Source organism: Palaemon carinicauda, chromosome 11 (assembly GCF_036898095.1).
Source record: "Palaemon carinicauda isolate YSFRI2023 chromosome 11, ASM3689809v2, whole genome shotgun sequence".
NCBI classification, from domain to species: domain Eukaryota; kingdom Metazoa; phylum Arthropoda; class Malacostraca; order Decapoda; family Palaemonidae; genus Palaemon; species Palaemon carinicauda.
In genome coordinates this window covers 111676183-111690212 of record NC_090735.1, presented here as the reverse complement: position 1 = coordinate 111690212, position 14030 = coordinate 111676183, and the positions used below count along the sequence as shown (strand labels likewise).

At 31.7% G+C, this 14030-nt stretch overlaps 1 protein-coding gene across 1 annotated transcript in view; it reads left to right on the top strand.

The window, feature by feature from the left end:
* trio (trio Rho guanine nucleotide exchange factor) overlaps nt 1–14030 on the top strand; it is a 979236-nt gene that overhangs the window by 28965 nt on the left and 936241 nt on the right. Inside the window, exons 10-12 of the mRNA XM_068383253.1 lie at nt 4695–4790; nt 6629–6661; nt 12088–12318. Of these exons, the coding sequence (XP_068239354.1) occupies nt 4695–4790; nt 6629–6661; nt 12088–12318 (360 nt within the window). The remainder of the gene's footprint in view (nt 1–4694; nt 4791–6628; nt 6662–12087; nt 12319–14030) is intronic.

The window sequence follows — 14030 nt, the reverse complement described above, 5'->3', positions numbered from 1 at the left end:
AGTTGAACGGACTTACACCACCTTTGATGAGTCTTCTGGTAAAGAACAAAGTTTTTATTTGTTTTAGAACAAATGATAAATTTTTAAGTGATTTTTATTTTTCCTCTCTATACAAACAAACCTTAAGTTCTTTACACATACGGTACTTGTTCTGCCATCACCTTTCCCCAGTAAGTCCTACTGCAGTCAAAAGTGGTTAAGGTCAAGTGTGAGGAGTGTTTTGGTTGAGCAGAAGCCTTATCTCTCCCGCTAACCGAAGGATTGAGTGTCACCTTGCTCAAGTTTTTATGGCTGTGAACACCCAGTACGCTGAGTTACTCCCTGTAAAGAACTTCAGGTTTGTATAAATAGGAAAAATACAAATTACTTTCAGATTTTTTATTTAATAACTTGACTGAGTGACACTGAAATATGGATGTTGGGAGTACCTTCATCATAAAGTTCTTGATTTGTTTGTTGTGAAAGTACACTGTTTAAAGATAACATAAGGATGCTGTGTAAAATAAAGTGCCATTAATTAAAACTGATTCAGTGTAAGAAAGTGAAGATTAAGCTAGTCCTCATTTTGACATTCTTACTAATTTCTAGAATGGTCAGTTCTGTACTTTGTCATTTTAACAATACTGTACAGCATTGTATATAATTTTAATATCAGGCAACATTTAAAGTGATTATGAGTGTATGCTGGTGGTAGGTAGTTTTTACTGTAAAATATGAAAATTTGATTTACAGGTTTTATTTGTACTAGATGCTGTAGAGTGTACCGTACTGATTATTATTATTATTATTATTATTATTTTTTTACATATTTAATGGTTTCACGGAAAAATATACTAGAAATGTTATGGGCATTTCATTCTTTTTATTAGAGATATATAGTGCAGTACTGTATACAATACAATACTAATTATTATTATTATTTTTACATATTTGACTGTGTTTCACAGAATACACATAATATACAATGGATTATATCGTAAGATCATTTGACCGATGGATATTTATGAACGACGATGTTCATCCACACAGCAGACAATTATTTATTTTTATGTTACGATAATAACATATAGCATTTTTTATATACAAAAAATTAATAAGGACTAATGTGAATGTGGGTTTTGTTTTGAAAAAATTTGTTTTCAATAATTTCCTTGCAGGTAGAAGGTGTTTTAAGTTCTCCCTGGATTCTAGACATTTTTTTTTTTTTATTTAACCTTCAGTTAAGAGTTCAGTTCTTGGCAAAATGGTTTTGTAAAGCAGAAAATCATATATCTAATTACTGTATGTTTTTAGAATCTGAGCTACAATTTCATGAAATGTTCTTTATTTAGTAATGTATAGAAGTGTGTTGATGTGATCAGTTACATGATATTACTCATAATCAACTATACAAAGTAATAGTCATACTGTATTTGTCATTAGTGTTAGGACAGTGTCTAGTTTCTATATTCAGAACATATCTAGATTGTGACAAGACAATACAGTATTGGGTTCATGGGATCTGAAGTTTCATATATCAGGCCAATTTTCTTTTCTTTTTAGAATTTGTTAGTTAGAATTTTGAGCTTGTGTTTTACCAGTGAGAAAATGCAATGTTAGGATCATGTGATCCGAAGTTTCATACATCTGGGGAAAGTCTTGTTTAGGTTTTGGTAGTTTCCATTTTGAGCTCCTATTTTACCTCTCAGTAATAGAGCTGATAGTGGATTTTCACTTTCAGCTTGCCACATCTTACCAGACGTTACAAAGTGGTCTCAACAATCTTGTCAGGAATGTTCATGCATCAGCTGAGATGTTTCCAGTAGGAAGCAGATAATTTAGTTCGTGCACAAATTGGCATGTATTGGAAGGGTCATTTTGGGCTTTGGTTTTTGTGCTTAGGTGTAAAATGAGCTTGTCATTTGCTTTGATGAAATAGATAAAGAATATTATCTTGTCATTGGATCCTCTCTACAAGTTTTTAGATGTTGATACTCAATTTTATGATAAATTTCATCATGGCTTGTGATTAGTTCTCATGCATTGATATGTATTGGTGAGGTAAATATGTATCAGTTGAAATGCTCTCATAACTGATTCACAGTATGTTTACAATATATGATTTACTTAAAACTGACAATGGTGATAGAAAGTATGTGATCCATAAACTTTCTTGTAAACTTTTAAACTTCAACTTAAGGCAAGCTTGATTATACGAATCAAGTCAATTTCAGGCAAGCTGGATTATAATGGTTAAGTTTCTTTATTCTTTTTCTTTAATGAAACTCGGGGAGAAGTGACTGATTTTTTTTTTTTTAATTGGCATGAAAGGATTTGAACTAGAGAAATTGTGGTGATGGTACTTCTACAACTTAACTTATATGAGTTTGATTAGAGGAGAGGTACATTCTCTACAGGTATACTTAAAAAGCATGATCAAGGTACAACTTTAAAATGGTTCCATATTTCTCCTCAGAAATGCATTTTGAATTTAGTATGAAATCAAAATTTGAAGTGTCCAGTTGAATATGTTATGCCTTGTATGTAGACAGTGCTTTGATTTGTCATATTTTCTACCTTCTTAGTTTATGAAATACTCCGTAATAGTGTTTAGATGAGGGTGATAATGATTATGATGATAGGGGCTAACATTTTCCCTTCAACAGCAGCATTTATACTGCATGAATTAATCAAAGGGACATAGATGTGTTTATTTTATAAACAGATCATCAAAACTTTCAAGGTAATAAGTAATCATTATTGATATATTAAAAAGCAATATTTCATTTATTCCTGGTATTGTATGTCAGTGAATGTATCTTGGTTGTCATTGGTGAAAAATATTGTAGAATTTGTAATCATGGAATTGACAGTTAGTGTTGTTTTAGGACTCTTAAATCAAAGATTACACAGATTTGTGAATAAGTTATATTATTAGGGATATCGCTAAAATATGTCTTGGAGAATGATTGTAGATGAAGGCAATCTCGGAAGTTCTTAGGCCAAAATAACATGTACACTGTTAATACTTAGAATTAAATTTTCCACAAGTTCTTTACAAGAAAACATGAGTTTTGATTTTTATGGAATATTTTTTTTTCCATTATTACTATTATATTTCTCATAAGGCCATGAGACTCTTGGTTGTAAAATTTTACAAGTTAATTGAATTTTTATAATACAGTTTACTGTCATACATCACTCCCCTAATGTTCATATTGCTTCTTTTCCAGAAGCTCTCTTTGTCAATGTTTATCCCCATAGTTTGTTCAAATTTTTCCATTTTTGTTGCTTTCAAAAGATGAATACCCCTAGTAAAATAATGAAACAATCTATGTGAAAAAGAACACTACGTGATTATGACTCCTAGACTAGACTATGAAGTCAGGTTATTGTAAACATCCGGGTAGGCAAGTCAGACTTACCACCCACAAGAGAAGGCTTGCTGGCCTTCTGAGAATAACAAAGGAAGCTCTAAAGCCTCATCACCAACTTGGTTAATTCACTAGTATCATTGTATTGTATCTTGATCAACTCTGCAATAAACAACTATTTTCTTTTTGTAATTCACCTTGAACTGAAAATTATTTTCTCTCCTTAGCTGTTATAAGAATTGAATGTCAATCATTTTGTTTACAACATAGAAGCTTTACCACTGCACAGTGTATACTCTCCTGTTCTATAAACACTTGAACTTGAAACATACCATTAACTGCTAGATTCTTACATTACTTTACTATGGGCTTGTATCTTTTGAAAGGAAAAAAATGGGAAAATTTATCATGAATTTTGGAGGTAAACTTTGATGAACGGAGCTTTTGCAGAAGCTGCAATATGAACATTAGGGGAGGTTCATAAAATAAATCTCTCTTAGTATATCACTAGGCACTCATGAATTTCTGGTAAATGAATCTCATTATATATTTCTCCCTCTAAGTTGTTCTCACAACTTCAGAGTAGTATGGGGAGGCATTCAACATTCCATCCTGTTAGCATCATGATAGTTTAAGAACTTAAGAAGAAAGAGAGTTTAAGAACTTAAGAAGAAATCTTTAAGAAATATTTTGTTTACTTCTTTAGCAGTATGTATTAGAATATTAAGTGAATTGTAGTTTACTAAAATTTACAAACCCTCATCATATGGTGAGTTTCTACCTTTTACCTAAATGTTGAATATCTTGTATGAAAGCTTTGAAACTATTTAACTGAGAGTAAGCAGGTGACTCCTACAGATGTGTGCTTTTCCTTTTTATACTTCTATTCCATATTACAAAGAGTTGTATAACAAAGTAAGTGTAATGTAATGTGATTTTAGAAGGCAGAAGGTTCAAGGAATACTCATTATTCTGAGGATGCCAAATTCTTGAAATTGAACAATTGTGGTATAGGCAATATATGAAGAATTACCTGTCTAGAAATAGGGTAATGCATGGCATCTGATTTGAAATTCTACTGTGGCAGCAGGGAAAGTACTTCTATTTTTATTAGAAATATAAATTAATTTTTGTTGTCATTATGGTCTTTATGGTTGTATTGTTTATTTGATAGTGTGCTGTGAATATTCAAGATTTATCTTGATGATATTCACATGTAATTTTTGGTTCAACTCGTATTAGGTATTTCACATTTAACTGGACATGAATTTCATAAGTGTTTTGGACATGAATTTCTGATTTGCCTTTGAGATTAATGGTGGTGGTTGGTGATGGTTACAGGTTCACAGTACCAGTAAGAAGCTCCTCTACCAACTTGATCATCTGGTTCAGATATGTAGCCAACTTCGGCGTGATGGACAGATGCGCGGCAAGCACGTAAGCATAGGGATGCCTTCTTGCATGGGATTTGCAATATTTAAATGGGATCTAGGCATGAAATTGGTAGCTGTTATTTTTTAATATTTTAGATTTGCTTTGATGGTAAAGACTACAATAAAGAGTTAAAAAGGGTTTTCTTGTTCCTTTTTTTGTTATGAGCTTTAGCTTTTGTAGCATTAAGCTCATTGTACTATATATTATTAGCTTCAAATACTTCAGCCTTTGAATGGTTTTTTTTTGGCTCCCTTTTGTTCATATATTTAGCTTAAAGTTTGAGATATCTATTATCTACATCTTTGGATCATAGACTACAAGCTATGTATTTCATCACATATTTATATACATAATTTAATTTAGACAGTATTTCATAGAATTTTGCAGTCACATATGTACCTTAGAAATTAGTATTTTGATTAATAATTTTAGTTCTACGTTAATTAAGATATATTTATAGCCTATATTCATGGTTTTTGAATGTCTCAAACACCACAAAGAGTGGTAGTAGCTCCACTCATGCACCGCCTTGATCCCCAGGTACACAGTACTCACCTGTCTCACTTGCCATGTGTTTACAGGGCTTTTAACAGCTGAGCAGAACTCACCAGACTATGTTTTTGCTACAGAATCCATTTTTATCTACTTAATTCCTCATACCCTGAATAGGTGGTCATTGATTTCATTTTACTCCGTAAGAGATAAACATCTTTGGTCAAGATTGCTATTTATATTTTATCAAGAATAACTTGAATGTAGTTATTCTTTGTATTTTTTAAAATATCTTATTCTAGACCCAGAGTTCTTCACAGTTGCTACAGATCATGTTCAGCAGCTATTGCTTTCCACAGCTTGAACTATCCCCCTAGTTAGCAATTTGTGTTTTTGGTGGAGTAGATTGATTATAAAATATATTTTTTCATACAAAGTTATCACGTCTTCCTCCAATTTTTGCTGTCATACAACTTTGCTCCAGACTAGACAAAAAGGAAGCAGGTGATTTCTGTGCATTTATGGATCCAGGTGGGACATATGTGTACTACTGTACTTATCTTCTATTTGTAGAATAAAGGACCAAGTTTTGTTACATTCAAATACCCTGTTATGGGATATAAATGAAAAGAAGAGAAAAAAATATTTTGTCATCCTAGAAAATTGTTGGTAGTCTTTTGTTGAAGATATTTTTTTCTAACTCAACATGATATTCATTATAAAGTTCTTAAATTATAACATTAAAGAATGAAAAAAATTATTTTGTTTCAAATTATCAAGAAAATCCCTTTTTGCCTCTGTATTGTTATAATTATTTCATCTACTTTTACTGTGATTTTGTCAAGTTCCGTATGCCAGTAGATCTGGAATTTGAAAATAATTTTTTATGGTACCAGTACTACATTGTTGCTATGCCAGAATATTTTTATGGAATATTTCTATTCATTATGTAATCCAAGTGTGGAACGATGAAAAGCATTTCAGTGTATCCAACTTCACAGTTTTAATGTTTGCATTATGATACCATATCAGTGTTTTGTTTAAATGCATTGGAAAATACATGTCAAATGATAAATTACATGAAATTCAACTACATATCTAAGATGCATGATTGAACATATTTTGATACAGTATGCTTCATTTGATTTAATGTTATTTTTTCAGTGGTAGTAATTCTTATCTTTGCTGCAGTAAGAATAGCTTTTGATAATTGTATAATGTACAAGTTATTTTATGATGTTTAGTTATTTGCCATACGTAGTTTGTGCAAACGTTATATACGACGGATGTTGTATAAACAGCCATTACATTTTTGCTCATGCTTATTATTCTATTTTTTCACAATGAAGAAGAAGCCCCGAGGAAAGCCATCGGCCTACTCTGTAAGTTTCGTTTTTGTTTCTTTTATTTTTACCTCATTTTTCTTATATTTGAGTTTTGTCTTATAATGATTTGGCATGAAGTGGGGGGGTTAAAGATTCAGTTGTTGAAATGCACTTTTTATTACTTGCATTTGTCTTCGTTTTGCATTTTAGCAGTTTTTGTGGTCTTGCATAGCATATGCTCTTTTTTTTTTTTTGTGAAGGTTATCAAATTAAGATGAGTGAATGTAATCGTAGTAGTGTTTATGATTTCTAAGTTTGAAAATATGACCATTGATTTCAGTTGGGATTAAATAAAACTGAAAAAAAAAATATTCTAAGATAATTTTCAGAAATGTTAGTGCTTTAGAAAGTAGAATTTTTCTAGTATAAAGTTTTTTTTTAACCTAAACACATTTTGTTTGAAATTTTAGTATACTTTACAGGAATATTATTCTTAATCTTAGAATATATAGACCTATGTTAATAGGAATTTCATTAATTTAATATATGGAAAGGGGAATTATTGCTGAAGATTTAGTTTTTTAATGCACTACTTTAGTTTGTAGCTCAGGCCAGGAAAATACTTGATATCATTAACATTGTAATGAGTTTATGGCATGTACTCTTATATACTTTGAGTTACATAAAAGTATGGTTTAATAATTGAAAATTATAAATATCATAACATTTTATAAAGGAAACAATATAAAATCCATCTAGATATATTATGTAATAAGGTATCAGTTTTGTTGTTAAATTAATGAACAGTTGGCTCTTGACTTCTGCTGATGATTGATTTTAGGGCTCCTGTGTATGTCAGAAAGGAGTTATCATGGGGTATTTACATACATACATCTGGTATCCTGTATGCAGCAATATTCTGCTTTACATTGGTTCGAAATGTTAGTATTGACTTTATTTCACTCATCCTTAAGTATTAAATGCATAAATAAAATTTGTAAATAGTTTTTTATGACCTGACTTTGGTTTCTACATCTTTAAATTATGTACAGTACAGTACTGTATTTCACATGGAAACATTAATGTAGGTATCAGGTTTTTATAAAATGTTTGCCAGTTATAAGTACTTTTTCTTATTTAGTAAATGTACTCTATAGGGAACTTTATAAGGCAAAAATTCGACCTACATTTAAAGTTACCTTACTTCTGGAAACTTGGAAAAAATTGACGATGTAAGGTGGGGCATTACCGTACTGTATTGAAATTACCTAAAAAAAACCATAAAGACAATGGAAACATTTTTGTACCAACTTTTTTAAGAATACTATAATGCTATGACTAATTGTTATAATAATAATAATAATAATACAGTAATAATAATAATAATAATACGGTAATAATAATAATAATTATTATTATTATTATTATTATTATTATTATTATTATTATTATTATTATTATTATTATTATTATTATTATTATTACTTCCTAAGCTACAACCCTAGTTGGAAAAGCAGGATACTATAAACCCAAGGGCTTTAACAGGGAAAAATAGTATAAAAACATTTGTTGTAAGTTTGAACGTTTGAAGTTCCACCAATTCAACTGCCTAGTTAGGATGATCATTCCACACTTTGGTCATAGCATGAATAAAACTTCTAGAATACTGTGCAGCATTGAGCCTTATGGTGGAGAAGGCATTGCTATTAGAATTAACTGCATACCAAGTATTACTAGCAGGGTGGTACTGTCTGGGAAGATCTGAATGCAAAGGATGGTCAGAATTATGGAAAACCTTTTGCAACATGCATAAAGAAGTAATTTAATAATGGAGCCATAGATCAATATCTAGACCAGGGATAAGAAATTTTATTTCTTGTCCAATAAATTAATATGAGATTCAGGAGTTCAAGACCTGATGGAAGAACAATACTCAAAACAAGGCAAAATGAAAGAATTAAAACTTTTTCAGAATAGATTCATCACCAAAAATCTTAAAAGTCTTTCTCAATAAGCCATTTTTTTTGTGCAATTGAAGAAGAAACAGTGTTTCTATTTCTTAAAAGTAAATTTGCTATCAAGAATCACATATAGAATTTTAAAGTCATATATAGTTAAAGAAAGATCATCAATGCTGAGATCTGTTTGTTGAGGAGCCACTGTCCTTAAGTTACTTACAATCATACTTTGAGGTTTGTTAGGGTTCAATTTCATGCCCCATAATTTGCACCATATACTAATTTTAGCTAGATCTCTATTAAGAGATTTAGCAACCCCAGATGGAATTGAAGCAAAGATGATAGCATCATCTGCATATGCAACAAGCTTGTTTTATAAGCCAAACCACATATGCATATATAGTATAAACACTAATGGGCCAAAAACATTTCTCTGAGGAACACCAAGTATCACATTCATATAGTCACTATGGTGCCTATCAACAACAACTCTTTGCAATCTATTACTCAAAAGTTTAATAATGAAGCGAAGTAAAGACCCACTCACTCCAAACTGGTTGAGTGGGAAAACAGGATTTCATGATTAGCACGGTCAAAGGTGGCACTAAAATCAAGGCCAGTCATACAAAATTCCTGACCATACTCTAGGTATTTCTGTACAGTATTGAAGATTGTAAGAAGGGCATCACATGCTCCAAGGCCTTTATGAAAATCAATTGCAAACTATGGAGCAGATGAATGCCTACAGCATACCTATTTAGATGTTTTGCCAAAAGACTTTCAAAAACTTTAGGTGATATTTGAGTTATGGAAATTGGGCAGTAATCAGCTAGACTAGAGCTACCACAAACCTATTTTACACATTGGAGTACGTTAAAGTCTGCTCATCTGGTCCCGTACAGCAGGGGAACCCTACTCTCTACAAAACCAAAAACTCCAAAGTAAACATCTCCTTACTTTAACTGAGCAGGTGTAAGAACTAAAGTGGAAAACCAAGCCTATTAAAATCAGATAATTAAGATTATAAGATATAATTCAGTTTCTCTTCTCATATGCATGCAAACAGAAAAAATCAGTCTAGTTTTGGGCCCCTTTATAGTGAATATGTCTTTAATTAAAGCACAAAAACAAATTAGTGAATGTCTATTAAAACAGTATATTCGGCTTCCGCCTACCAGAAGCTGAATGTTTTGGAGGTCATCATCAACTTGGGAACATTAAGTGTCATCAACAGTAATGATAGACTTATAAGATTGTGCTTTTTACTCAAATCATAAGATACATGATCGACTGGGTTGTTGGACTTAGATGGCTATGAGCTACTGTCACTTCATAATGCAGTATTGATTTTACAGAAGAAATTATGAGATTAGAAATTAATCGTTTGAATCAACTGGTCAGCTAGGCCGATCAGCTTCAATACAAAACTATTGAAATAATTGAAAAGAGAACTGAGGAAACCTATGTAATAATGCTGAGATATTTAAAAATTCTGTCACTGGCCAGCGCTAAAGCAAAACAGTAAAAGCTTTTTCCCAAAATCATAATAACATATACGGTATCACTGTCTTAAGATCTTTTTTAGAAAATAATAAAGTGCAGTAATGTTTTTTATGTTGAACAGGCTGACATAAGTCTACATAGTTTGTATATGGCATCTATTTTATTTCTTTATTTCCTTTCCTCCCTGCATTATTTTTCCCTGTTGAAGCCCTAGTGTTTGTAGTATCCTGCTTTTCCAACTAAGGTTGTAGATTAGCTAGTAATAATAATAATTATTATTATCTGACTGATGATAACCTTCCCCATGCCATTCAGCATGACTTTATACAGGGTAGGTATAGCCTACAAATCACAGATAGTGTACCAAAAAGGTTCAGTAATCAAAATTCTACTTTGACTTTCCTATGGCTTTTGATTAGGTATAAAGTATCACTACATACTTTTGCAATATGCTTAAAGAAAAGAGAAGGGGGTGGACCTGTGTCAACGCAGGTTCTCTAATCAAATGATTCAGGTACCAGCTAATAGACCATTGTCCAAATCAGCACTTGCCTTATCAGAAGTCTCGCAGGGAATGGTCCTTGATCCTATCTTCTTTATAATAATGATTAGTGATATTGATAACAGCCTGCAAAGCTTATTTGTGTCCTCATTTGCCGATCGCTTCCATATCTCGACCTTATTTCATTTCCTTGAAAAATTTTGTCAAAAGGAACTGGACAGTTCAGCCTTAATATGCAAAATGAATTAAAGAAACCATTAACTGGGACAAGTTTGAATACATGTATTTTGGTAAGAAATAAAAAAATCTCAATCATTACCATAATGGTTCCCACACCAATCTAACAATATAGCCAAGTAGATTTTCTTTAAGGTGTACTAAGAGATACTGTATCACAAAAATGGTTAAAACTTACTTGACCTTTTCTACTGTGATAGGCTGAAGGCTATGAAACTAAATAGCATCCAGCATAGGTATGAGCATCATAAAATCCTATACGTCTTCTAACATTAATTAAAAAGTAAAACCTTTGATCATCAATTTCACTGCAATCTTAGAACCGATGTCATCCTAGTCTATCTTACAATTCAGCTGGGATTACAAGTGCTTCATGTTTTACCCTCGTCGCATCTAGTATATGGAAGTGTCTACCCTTAATTTATCTATTATCACTAATCAGTTTATAGACATATCTAAGCATAAACTAGACATATTTCTGGATATCTTACTGATAAGCCACGATATAATACCTCTACTACTTGTCATTCTTATGATTCTTAGACAGGATATAATTCTAACTTGACCTTTCATCTTGTATTCAATTCTAAAGTCCGATGTAACATCATTATTTTCACTAACTGTAGTAATTGATCTCTTTTAGTCCCTACAGGGAGGCTTAGTCTCTCTTTCTCCCCTTTTTGTATTCAAAAGTAACTAGAATGGGCGTTTGTGAATAATTTTTTAATTGAAGATAGAGGTATAGTAATTTATTAGTTTACAGTTTTTGCTTATAAATAATTTATTTCACATAGAATTCAGTGCAATCCTGTAATCAGCACATGACTAATTAAAGTTTTGTATAGTATTTTGGAACTTCTAGAATTTTGTTGAAAATATTTATTTTCTCTAAGTGTGTTTTCAAATCTTGCGGTGTGAACCCTGTGTAAATGACGAGCTGACTGCATGCAGTAAACAGATTATTTTAGAAAGCATTTTGACCATTAATTTGGTCAAGGTAGGAAGTGACTTAGGCCTTGAAGGGTTTATATAATATTCTTATAAGCTCTACTGTATTCTATTTTAATGTATAAAGGTTTAAAGTATAGTAGTTCGTTATTTGAGACAACCAGAAAATTATCAAAGAGGCATAAAATTTGAAAATTACCTTTTTTGGAATATCAACTTTTCAGTATCATTATGCAGTATTATTCTTTTGCCTTGTAGTCCTCAAAATTACATGGGAATTCACTTTTTATTTTGCAAAGTTTTTACTTGTCCCTAATATTTTTTTTATTTTTCAGGTTACTCCTGATGGTAAGGTAGTTTACCGTGGTGGTCCTCATCAGCAGCAACGTGGACCAGGTGCTAGTGGTAATCCTGCTGCTGATTATTCTGAAGGTGCTAGTCATGTGTTAGCTGTCATTCATGAAATTCTTGCTCATCATAGAGCTGTTGAACAGAGGTGGTCTGACAAGAAGCTCAAGTTACACCAAAGATTAGCTCTCAGGCTATTTCAGGAAGATGTCAAACAGGTAATTGTGTTCACATCATCATAAGTTGTGTTTAAGATATAATTTGAAAATTCAGGCTTATATCAAGTTTTTATATTTTTTTTGACAATTTATGAGGTAGATTTTAGCAATACAGTACAAGCTTTTGGGGCATCATTTGTAAACTTAATCACTTTCTCAATTTATGTTGGTGGCTCAGCATTTGCACAAGTCGTATAAATTTTTCCAATTTATTTTTTTCTTACAGGCTAAACTAGAACATCTTCAATGACTTTCATTTAACCTTTGAAGTGCCTATACATTTTTTCCTGCAAATTTTTATATACACAACAGTGATTACAGTATTTCCATTAGCTTCATATATACAGTAGGGTAATAGCATTGTATGAATTCCAATAGAAGGTTTGGATGTTCTTTACTTTTTTTTTTATTCAAAATTGATGATTGTTTGTGAAGAGAGATATAATATTGTATATTTTTTGTGGGTTGGGTTAGGGACAAGAATGAATTTCTGAGAAGTTTGCTTGTGTGTACTTTGTATAATTCCTTAATGAGCAGTTATGTATTTAAATATGATATCCTGGCCTTTTTCAATGTTCTTAGATATCGTATTAATCCCTTCACTCTGTTGACGTCAACACACGTCATACCATACCTGGTAGTACACACGGTGATATTGGGATAACGTCATCTTCATTACTACTGTATTATCCTTATAATTATTATTATTATTATTATTATTATTATTATTATTATTATTATTGTAATAATTCTTAAAAGCTACGAAAGAGTATAGCACATGCCTGTATATCACACAAGTTCGCACTGGGGGAAATTTCACTAAAGAATCTCCTCTCCCTAATATTAGCTCCTCCCCTCATGTCTTCAGCCAACCAACAAAGTTTTTGGGATTCTAGCTTTTATTTTATGAATATGTAAGAGCTATTGTAGTCTTTTTGTGTTACCATGAAATAATTACACCCTCTAGCCAGTAATGACATTCCCTACTTTAGGTATTACTCAACCCCACTCTTGACACCCCCAATTGGGAGACTCATCCTACCACCAACCAAAATACTTGCAATTCTAGTCCTTATTTATGATTATATAAGGTCTATTTTAGTGTATTCACATCCAACCTCATCACCAACCCAAAAATACTTATAAGGTCCATTTTATTGTTTTTCTATGTTGCCAGTGTTCATAATCACAGAGAAAGTATCCCAGCCCTCGACTATAAGTCCCACCCATGAGAGGAAAACATACTATTACCAATAAAGAAAATAGTTGACAGAAGACGTGATTTATCTTTTTTTTCCTATTTTATTTCTTTTTTCAATTATCATTTCTACAATATGATTTCAACTTCATGTTTTATATATTTCATATCAGTATTGTTAATTGTTTTCACAAGTAAAAGTTATCCTATTGTGATTATTTCTATTTATTGCCATTCTACTGTTTGTATGCAGTATTCATGCGTAGTCCACAGTATTTCCAAGCTCGTGAAATACCCAAAGCAGGAATGGTCCAGTTCATAGTCACAGTCACATGTGAGGTGGAATCACAAACAAACAAACAAACCTTATGTCTAATGAACTAAATCTGTATTTTCTCTCTCTCTCTCTCTCTCTCTCTCTCTCTCTCTCTCTCTCTCTCTCTCTCTCTCTCTCTCTCTCTCTCTCTCTCTCTCTCTCTCATGTATATATCTTTCATCAACAGTTTTTTGTTGA